Genomic DNA, 10,991 nt, shown 5'->3' with positions numbered 1-10,991 from the left:
CTCTGCTGGTTTTATCTGGTACTACAGCGTAGGATGACACGGTGATACTGCCGCCCTCTGCTGGTTTTATCTGGTACTACAGCGTAGGATGACACGGTGATACTGCCGCCCTCTGCTGGTATTATCTGGTACTACAGTGTAGGATGACACGGTGATACCGCCACCCTCTGCTGGTTTTATCTGGTACTACAGCGTAGGATGACACGGTGATACCGCCGCCCTCTGCTGGTGTTATCTGGTACTACAGCGTAGGATGACACGGTGATACTGCCGCCCTCTGCTGGTTATATGTGGTACTACAGGGTAGGAGGACACGGTGATACTGCCGCCCTCTGCTAGTGTTATCTGGTACTACAGTGTAGGATGACACGGTGATACTGCCGCCCTCTGCTGGTTTTATCTGGTACTACAGGGTAGGATGACACGGTGATACTGCCGCCCTCTGCTGGTTTTATCTGGTACTACAGGGTAGGAGGACACGGTGATACTGCCGCCCTCTGCTAGTGTTATCTGGTACTACAGTGTAGGATGACACGGTGATACTGCCGCCCTCTGCTGGTTTTATCTGGTACTACAGGGTAGGATGACACGGTGACACTGCCGCCCTCTGCTAGTGTTATCTGGTACTACAGTGTAGGATGACACGGTGATACTGCCGCCCTCTGCTGGTGTTATCTGGTACTACAGTGTAGGATGACACGGTGATACTGCCGCCCTCTGCTGGTTTATCTGGTACTACAGCGTAGGATGACACGGTGATACTGCCGCCCTCTGCTGGTTTTATCTGGTACTACAGGGTAGGATGACACGGTGACACTGCCGCCCTCTGCTAGTGTTATCTGGTACTACAGTGTAGGATGACACGGTGATACTGCCGCCCTCTGCTGGTGTTATCTGGTACTACAGTGTAGGATGACACGGTGATACTGCCGCCCTCTGCTGGTTTATCTGGTACTACAGCGTAGGATGACACGGTGATACTGCCGCCCTCTGCTGGTGTTATCTGGTACTACAGTGTAGGATGACACGGTGATACTGCCGCCCTCTGCTGGTTTATCTGGTACTACAGCGTAGGATGACACGGTGATACTGCCGCCCTCTGCTGGTGTTATCTGGTACTACAGTGTAGGATGACACGGTGATACTGCCGCCCTCTGCTGGTTTATCTGGTACTACAGCGTAGGATGACACGGTGATACTGCCGCCCTCTGCTGGTATTATCTGGTACTACAGTGTAGGATGACACGGTGATACCGCCGCCCTCTGCTGGTTTTATCTGGTACTACAGCGTAGGATGACACGGTGATACTGCCGCCCTCTGCTGGTTTTATCTGGTACTCCAGGGTAGGATGACTGTGATATCGCCACCTTCTGCTGGTCACATTTGCTACTGCAGTGTAGGAAGACGCAGATTGATTCTGCCGCCCTCTGTTGGTTTTATCTGGTACTGTAGAACAGTGATACTGCCGCCCTCTGCTGGTCACATTTGGTATTGCAGTGTTGGATGACTGTGATACCATCGCCCTCTGCTGGCTAGATCTAGTATTATACTCTAGTGAGGTTGGAATAAGCCACAATCACCAGAGGAGGATTGTTAAAAATCAAAAATATTTATTAATAATAAAAAAAAAAAACTATTCTAAAGTATACATCCAAAAAGATGAAATACGAGATGAGATGAGCAGGATAACAAGCCAACAGCCAAATCAGGCTCGATATATTGCCCACAGATCGGCCAAAAGTGGAGCCTCAGTAATTCCCAATAGTTTAACAACTTGTGATGATGAAGCCGAAGGGTGAATGCAGAGTATGTAATGGTAAGGACAGTGCGTCACATGGGGGACGGAGGCCAGGAAGGGCCAAACATAGATATATGGACACCAGGCAGCCACCGATCCAGCAGAGGAGCCGAGCGGCACAAGATGTCAGACAGAAAGAGAAATTACATAAAACAGTAGAAAAAATAATAAAGAGGAAAAATGTGACGATATCTGAAGAGATAATAATCTAAAATTAGGAGAAACAATTTGTGATGCAAAAGTGAGAGAACAACAAACATCAAAAACAATCAAAACTAAAACCCAGAATAACCCTGCAGAGCGCTCAGAATAACCCTGCAGAGCGCCCAGAATAACCCTGCAGAGCGCTCAGAATAACCCTGCAGAGCGCTCAGAATAACCCTGCAGAGCGCTCAGAATAACCCTGCAGAGCGCTCAGAATAACCCTGCAGAGCGCCCAGAATAACCCTGCAGAGCGCCCAGAATAACCCTGCAGAGCGCCCAGAATAACCCTGCAGAGCGCTCAGAATAACCCTGCAGAGCGCTCAGAATAACCCTGCAGAGCGCTCAGAATAACCCTGCAGAGCGCTCAGAATAACCCTGCAGAGCGCTCAGAATAACCCTGCAGAGCGCTCAGAATAACCCTGCAGAGCGCCCAGAATAACCCTGCAGAGCGCTCAGAATAACCCTGCAGAGCGCTCAGAATAACCCTGCAGAGCGCTCAGAATAACCCTGCAGAGCGCCCAGAATAACCCTGCAGAGCGCTCAGAAAAACCCTGCAGAGCGCTCAGAATAACCCTGCAGAGCGCTCAGAATAACCCTGCAGAGCGCTCAGAATAACCCTGCAGAGCGCTCAGAATAACCCTGCAGAGCGCTCAGAATAACCCTGCAGAGCGCTCAGAAAAACCCTGCAGAGCGCTCAGAATAACCCTGCAGAGCGCTCAGAATAACCCTGCAGAGCGCTCAGAATAACCCTGCAGAGCGCCCAGAATAACCCTGCAGAGCGCTCAGAATAACCCTGCAGAGCGCTCAGAATAACCCTGCAGAGCGCTCAGAATAACCCTGCAGAGCGCTCCGTCCACGTGTATCAGGGTAAGAACGTCCAGAGCCACGAAATCCTCCGATCAGACCCGAGTCCTGAAGATGAATCCTGAAAAGTCGTCTCCAATCTCCATAATATGGAAACGGCCGAATGTGGAGAAGAAAATAATAAAAAAAACAAAACAGAAAAACACTTTACAACGAGGAAGGAAAGAACGACGAGGAACCGAAAGCCGGAAAACGAAGCCGCCACATCGATCACAACTCAGGTCATCTATTGTGCCATGTGCCCCTCATACAACGGCCCCCTCAGGACACCTACAATCCTCTGTGGTCCATCCTCTGTGGTGAAGCTCCTCTGTGGTATCATCCTCTGTGGTGCCATCCTCTGCGGTAATATCCTCTGCGGTAATATCCTCTGCGGTAATATCCTCTGTGGTGCAGCTCCTCTGTGGTACAATCCTGTGGTGCAGCTCCTCTGTGGTTCCATCCTCTGTGGTACAATCCTCTGTGGTACCATCAGGGCCGGCTCCAGGTTTTCATGGGCCCCAGGCAAAAGAGTCTCGGTGGGCCCCTTTAACACAATTCATAATGCAGTTACAGCAGAGAAATATACGTATAGTACATTGCTAAAGTTTTCACTTCTTATATTACGTGAGTGATATCTATTGGAAATTCTTCAATAGGTCAGAAACCGGAAAGTATAGTCCTCTATACAGTATTATGGGCCCCACATACTGCTCCATACAGAATAATGAGCAACATATATTGCTCCATACAGAATAATGAGCAACATATATTGCTCCATACAGAATAATGAGCCACATATAATGTTCCATACAGTACAATGTGTTACCATCCTCTGTGGTACTATCCTCTGTGGTTCCATCCTCTGTGGTACTATCCTCTGTGGTACAATCCTCTGTGGTACAATCCTCTGTGGTACAATCCTCTGTGTGGTACTATCCTCTGTGGTACTATCCTCTGTGGTACTATCCTCTGTGGTACTATCCTCTGTGGTGCCATCCTCTGTGGTGCCATCCTCTGTGTGGTACTATCCTCTGTGGTACTATCCTCTGTGGCGCCATCCTCTGTGGTACCATCCTCTGTGGTGCCATCCTCTGTGGTGCCATCCTCTGTGGTACTATCCTCTGTGGTACCATCCTCTGTGGTACCATCCTCTGTGGTACCATCCTCTGTGGTACCATCCTCTGTGGTACCATCCTCTGTGGTGCCATCCTCTGTGGTGCCATCCTCTGTGGTACTATCCTCTGTGGTACTATCCTCTGTGGTACCATCCTCTGTGGTACTATCCTCTGTAGTACCATCCTCTGTGGTGCCATCCTCTGTGTGGTACTATCCTCTGTGGTACAATCCTGTGGTGCCATCCTCTGTGGTGCCATCCTCTGTGGTACAATCCTGTGGTACCATCCTCTGTGGTACAATCCTGTGGTACCATCCTCTGTGGTACCATCCTCTGTGGTGCCATCCTCTGTGGTGCCATCCTCTGTGGTACCATCCTCTGTGGTACCATCCTCTGTGTGGTACTATCCTCTGTGGTACAATCCTGTGGTGCCATCCTCTGTGGTGCCATCCTCTGTGGTACAATCCTGTGGTACCATCCTCTGTGGTGCCATCCTCTGTGGTACCATCCTCTGTGGTGCCATCCTCTGTGGTGCCATCCTCTGTGGTGCCATCCTCTGTAGTACCATCCTCTGTGGTACTATCCTCTGTGGTACTATCCTCTGTGGTACAATCCTGTGGTGCCATCCTCTGTGGTACCATCCTCTCTGGTACCATCCTCTGTGGTACCATCCTCTGTGGTACTATCCTCTGTGGTGCCATCCTCTGTGGTACAATCCTCTGTGGTACAATCCTGTGGTGCCATCCTCTGTGGTGCCATTCTCTGTGGTGCCATCCTCTGTGGTACTATCCTCTGTGGTACTATCCTCTGTGGTGCCATCCTCTGTGGTGCCATCTTCTGTGGTACCATCCTCTGTGGTACTATCCTCTGTGGTGCCATCCTCTGTGGTACTATCCTCTGTGGTGCCATCCTCTGTGGTACAATCCTCTGTGGTACAATCCTCTGTGGTACCATCCTGTGGTGCCATCCTCTGTGGTACTATCCTCTGTGGTGCCATCCTCTGTGTGGTACCTTCCTCTGTGGTGCCATCCTCTGTGGTACAATCCTCTGTGGTGCCATCCTCTGTGGTGCCATCCTCTGTGGTAATATCCTCTGTGGTGCCATCCTCTGTGGTGCCATCCTCTGTGGTGCCATCCTCTGTGGTGCCATCCTCTGTGGTGCCATCCTCTGTGGTAATATCCTCTGTGGTACCATCCTCTGTGGTGCCATCCTCTGTGGTGCCATCCTCTGTGGTACCATCCTCTGCGGTACAATCCTGTGGTGCCATCCTCTGTGGTGCCATCCTCTGTGGTACAATCCTCTGTGGTGCCATCCTCTGTGGTACAATCCTCTGTGGTGCCACCCTCTGTGGTGCCATCCTCTGTGGTACTATCTTCTGTGGTGCCATCCTCTGTGGTACCATCCTCTGTGGTGCCATCCTCTGTGGTACAATCCTCTGTGGTACAATCCTCTGTGGTACAATCCTCTGTGGTACAATCCTCTGTAGTACCATCCTCTGTGTGGTACTATCCTCTGTGGTACTATCCTCTGTGGTGCCATCCTCTGTGGTGCCATCCTCTGTGGTGCCATCCTCTGTGTGGTACTATCCTCTGTGGCGCCATCCTCTGTGGTGCCATCCTCTGTGGTGCCATCCTCTGTGTGGTACTATCCTCTGTGGCACCATCCTCTGTGGTGCCATCCTCTGTGGTGCCATCCTTTGTAGTACCATCCTCTGTGGTGCCATCCTCTGTGGTGCCATCCTCTGTGGTACAATCCTGTGGTGCCATCCTCTGTGGTACAATCCTCTGTGGTGCCACCCTCTGTGGTGCCATCCTCTGTGGTACTATGCTCTGTGGTGCCATCCTCTGTGGTGCCATCCTCTGTGGTGCCATCCTCTGTGGTACCATCCTCTGTGGTACTATCCTCTGTGGTGCCATCCTCTGTGGTACCATCCTCTGTGGTACTATCCTCTGTGGTGCCATCCTCTGTGGTACAATCCTCTGTGGTACCATCCTGTGGTGCCATCCTGTGGTGCCATCCTCTGTGGTACTATCCTCTGTGGTGCCATCCTCTGTGTGGTACCTTCCTCTGTGGTGCCATCCTCTGTGGTACAATCCTCTGTGGTACAATCCTCTGTGGTACAATCCTCTGTGGTAATATCCTCTGTGGTGCCATCCTCTGTGGTGCCATCCTCTGTGGTACCATCCTCTGTGGTAATATCCTCTGTGGTACCATCCTCTGTGGTGCCATCCTCTGTGGTGCCATCCTCTGCGGTACAATCCTGTGGTGCCATCCTCTGTGGTGCCATCATCTGTGGTACAATCCTCTGTGGTACAATCCTCTGTGGTGCCACCCTCTGTGGTGCCATCCTCTGTGGTACTATCCTCTGTGGTGCCATCCTCTGTGGTGCCATCCTCTGTGGTGCCATCCTCTGTGGTACAATCCTCTGTAGTACCATCCTCTGTGTGGTACTATCCTCTGTGGTACTATCCTCTGTGGTGCCATCCTCTGTGGTACTATCCTCTGTGGCGCCATCCTCTGTGGTGCCATCCTCTGTGGTGCCATCCTCTGTAGTACCATCCTCTGTGGTGCCATCCTCTGTGGTGCCACCCTCTGTGGTGCCATCCTCTGTGGTACTATCCTCTGTGGTACCTTCCTCTGTGGTGCCATCCTCTGTGGTACTATCCTCTGTGGTGCCATCCTCTGTGGTGCCATCCTCTGTGGTGCCATCCTCTGTGGTACTATCCTCTGTGGTACCATCCTCTGTGGTACCATCCTCTGTGGTACCATCCTCTGTGGTGCCATCCTCTGTGGTACCATCCTCTGTGGTGCCAGCCTCTGTGGTACCATCCTCTGTGGTGCCATCCTCTGTGGTAATATCCTCTTTGGTACCATCCTCTGTGGTACCAGCCTCTGTGGTAATATCCTCTGTGGTACCAGCCTCTGTGGTAATATCCTCTGTGGTGCCATCCTCTGTGGTGCCATCCTCTGTGGTACCATCCTCTGCTGGATACGTGGCTGTACGGGCGTCCACGATGACACGGAGGGATACCGCTGCCCTCTGCTGGTTACATCTGATACTACAGGTTAGGATAACGCTGAGTGATACCGTCCGCCTCTGCTGGTCACATCTGGCATTGCAGCGCAGATTGACACTGATTGATATCGCCGCCCTCTGCTGGTCACTTCTGGTATTTCACTGTAAGATGACAGGGAGTGATAATGCCCGCTCCCGGCTGGCTACATCCTGCACTGCAGTTTAGGATGACACGGAGTGATACAGCCGCCCTCTGCTGGTCATAGCTGGTACTTCAGCGCAGGCTGACACTGATTGATACCGCCGCCCTCTGCTGGTGACATCAGGTAGTACAGTGTAGGATGACGCGGAGTGATACCACCGGCCGCACCGCAGATCCCTCCGCCCGGTGAAGCATCATTATCGCCGTGTGAGAACCTTCCCCGCCGCCGTCTGAAATCTGCACGGATCTCATCTCCGGGCTCAGCCGCCATCACAGCAGCCGCGCACTACCTGCCCCCGGCTCGCGGAGGCGGACAGTTCCGGTTTCCGGTGACCCCGAACTTCCGGCCTAGGACTGAGAGCAAAACAAACCGGTGTTTGTAGCCCGGAGACGGAGGCACCGGGCCGGGAGGTGCGGAGGCTGCTGTGACCGCCGGTCATCACTCCGGGGAGGCGAGGGCAGAGCGTACCGGGCCCCGGGGATCCGCACGGCGACGCCGGAGCAGGAGGGGCCCCTGGAGCGGCCCCGGGGAGAAGTGGAGGCCTGGGGGGGCCCTGCGGGCAGGAGCGGAGCCCCGGGGGCGCCTGGTTGTCAGGACTAAGCCTCTGGGTGTCTGAGTCTTGGTTGTCAGGTTTTATTCAGTCATTTCCCCCTGGTTGTCAGGACTAAAGCCTTAATGTATCCAGTGGTCTCATTATTAGGAGTAACCTGGTTGTCAGGGCTGATTGAGGGTGGGGACCTGGGTGTGTTCTGGTTGTCAGACGTGATCTCGCGGTGTCCTGGTTGTCAGACGTGATCTCGCGGTGTCCTGGTTGTCAGACGTGATCTCGCGGTGTCCTGGTTGTCAGATGTGATCTTGCGGTGTCCTGGTTGTCAGACGTGATCTCGCGGTGTCCTGGTTGTCAGACGTGATCTCGCGGTGTCCTGGTTGTCAGACGTGATCTCGCGGTGTCCTGGTTGTCAGACGTGATCTCGCGGTGTCCTGGTTGTCAGACGTGATCTCGCGGTGTCCTGGTTGTCAGACGTGATCTCGCGGTGTCCTGGTTGTCAGACGTGATCTCGCGGTGTCCTGGTTGTCAGATTACCTCCTTGTGCTGTCTCCAGTGACAGAAGATTAATGTGGCAGGGACATTGACTTTGGTGTCACACACTATTGTGGGTGCGACCCTCCCCGGCCTCCAGGTTTCTCCTGCTCGGCGATGAGGGGTTAATCCCAGGGTTCAGGCCCGGCGTCATCCAGCGCCCCCCGAGCGTCTGTGTGTGCGGCCCCCCGGCGCCCCTGACATGGCTGCGTACAGCGAGTTTGTGCCCCCTCCGGAGTGCCCGGTGTTCGAGCCGAGCTGGGAGGAATTCTCCGACCCCCTGAGCTTCATCGGACGCATCCGACCCATCGCCGAGAGGACGGGAATATGCAAAATCCGCCCCCCCAAGGTAAGAGGCGCGCAGCCCCCCGGCCTGCTGTCCGGCACATTTGTGATGCATTTGCATTAGGCCCAGGATTAACCTCAAGAGACCCAACCCAATCCCCCTCCGTGCCCCCCAGTCTACAATCCCCCCAGCCAGAAATCATCTGTACAAACATGTCCCGGGTGTAAACTGCAGCGGAAATATATAAAAAAAAATAATAAAAATGTCACCTATGAAGCCAAAAATGTACATAAATGAAGAAACATGGATGACATAAAGTGAGGGGCATATACTGTGAGGGGCATACAGTGGGGAGCATACATCGAGGAGTATACAGTGAGGGGCAGACAGCGGGGTATACAGTGAGGGGCATACATCGAGGAGTATACAGTGAGGGGCAGACAGCGGGGTAGGGGCATACAGCAGGGGAGTATACAGCGAGGGGTATACAGCGAGGAGCAGCATACCGTGAGGGGCAGACATAGGGGTATACAGTGAGGAGCAGCATACGATGAGGGGTATACAGCGTGAGGGGCATACAGTGAGGGGGAGTATACGGCGAGGAGCATACAGTGGGGAGCATACAGCGGGGAGGGGCGTACCGCGAAGGCATACAGCGGGGAGCATACAGTGAGGAGCGGCATACAGCGGGGAGCATACAGTGAGGAGCGGCATACAGCGGCGTATACAGCGAGGAGCGGCAGACAGCCAGGGGCATACAGTGAGGAGGGGCGTACAGCGAGGGGCATACAGTGAGGAGGGGCATACCCCGAGGGCATACAGTGAGGAGGGGCAGACAGCGGGGTATACAGTGAGGGGCATACAGTGAGGGGCAGACAGCGGGGTATACAGTGGGGAGCATACACCGAGGAGTATACAGTGAGGGGCAGACAGCGGGGTATACAGCAATGAGCAGCATACAGCGAGGGGCATACAGCAGGGGAGTTTACAGCGAGGGGTATACAGCGAGGAGCAGCATACCGTGAGGGGCAGACATAGGGGTATACAGTGAGGAGCAGCATACGATGAGGGGTATACAGCGTGGGGAGCATACAGTGAGGGGCATACCGTGAGGGGGAGTATACAGCGGGGAGGGGCGTACCGCGAAGGCATACAGCGGGGAGCATACAGTGAGGAGCGGCATACAGCGGGGAGCATACAGTGAGGAGCGGCATACAGCGAGGAGCATACAGTGAGGGGCATACAGCGGCGTATACAGCGAGGAGCGGCAGACAGCCAGGGGCATGCAGTGAGGAGGGGTGTACAGCGAGGGGCATACAGCGAGGGGCGTACAGCGAGGGGCATACAGTGAGGAGGGGCATACCCCGAGGGCATACAGCGAGGGGCATACAGTGAGGAGGGGCATACAGTGAGGAGCAGCATACAGCGAGGGGCATACAGTGAGGAGCATACAGTGAGGGGCAGACAGCGATGGGACAAAAGAGGAATGTGGACAAGAGAAAAAGAATGAAAAATGAATAAAATGTCAATTATGGAAAAAAACTGACAGAATCTGATCAGATCTGTGATGTTTGGTTTCATCGTTGTAAAATACAAGAAATGTAAATGTTTCCCGAGACTCCGGACACGTTGTATCAGCCGCTCACAGTCCAGGAAGATTGTGACAAAATAAAATCTAGAGAAAAACCTGATAAACAGGCTGAAATGTAACCGAATAGCTGAAGTGTCGGGGGAATGTTTGTCCCTTGAATCTGTGGAATTATTGTGGGGAGGGACGAGTCCTGGATGAGCAGAACGGTCTCCAGTTGTGGAGGGGATGTCGCTCCGTCCTGCTGACATCTGGGGGATCTGATGATACTAAGTGTAGTGACCCTTCATAAACTCCACTGACAGGAAGTGTAGAGACCCCAATAATCCCTGCACGAGACCTCCATCCATGTGTGACTGATAGCAGCCGCTCCTGTACTTCTGGGATGTGTCCCTTTTTGTACATCTTGCCCTTCACCTGTATAATGGGCTGGTGGCCATGTGATCGCTGTGACTGGATCTCCTCTGATCTCAGCCGTTTTATGCCTTCTGCCCACATTCAGGCCCTGGAGATCGGGGTGTCATCGGCGCTGCTGACTTTTCCTCTCTGGAGGTCGGGGTGTCATCGGCGTTGCTGACGTTTTCCTCTCTGGAGGTCGGGGTGTCATCGGCGCTGCTGGCTTTTTCCTCTCTGTAGATCAGGGTGTCATCGGCATTGTTGGCTTTTTCCTCTCTGGAGGTCGGGGTGTCATCGGCGTTGCTGGCTTTTTCCTCTCTGGAGGTCGGTGTGTCATCGGCGTTGCTGGCTTTTTCCTCTCTGTAGATCAGGGTGTCATCGGCATTGTTGGCTTTTTCATCTCTGTAGATCGGGGTGTCATCGGCGTTGCTGGCTTTTTCCTCTCTGTAGATCAGGGT

At 53.4% G+C, this 10,991-nt stretch overlaps 1 protein-coding gene across 4 annotated transcripts in view; it reads left to right on the top strand.

The window, feature by feature from the left end:
* The first annotated feature begins 7,189 nt into the window (after positions 1-7,189).
* KDM5A (lysine demethylase 5A) overlaps positions 7,190-10,991 on the top strand; it is a 29,445-nt gene continuing 25,643 nt past the window's right edge. The window contains exon 1 of one of the 4 annotated variants that reach the window (XM_077267012.1): positions 7,190-8,612. In XM_077267012.1, coding sequence (XP_077123127.1) covers positions 8,466-8,612 — 147 coding nt within the window. In that variant the 5' untranslated portion in view covers positions 7,190-8,465. The remainder of the gene's footprint in view (positions 8,613-10,991) is intronic. The other 3 variants (XM_077267013.1, XM_077267014.1, XM_077267015.1) reach the window with 3 other exon arrangements.

This window comes from Ranitomeya variabilis, chromosome 5 (assembly GCF_051348905.1).
Source record: "Ranitomeya variabilis isolate aRanVar5 chromosome 5, aRanVar5.hap1, whole genome shotgun sequence".
Taxonomy (NCBI): domain Eukaryota; kingdom Metazoa; phylum Chordata; class Amphibia; order Anura; family Dendrobatidae; genus Ranitomeya; species Ranitomeya variabilis.
The sequence above is the reverse complement of the archived record's forward strand: the minus strand, read 5'-3'. Positions and strand labels throughout refer to the sequence as shown.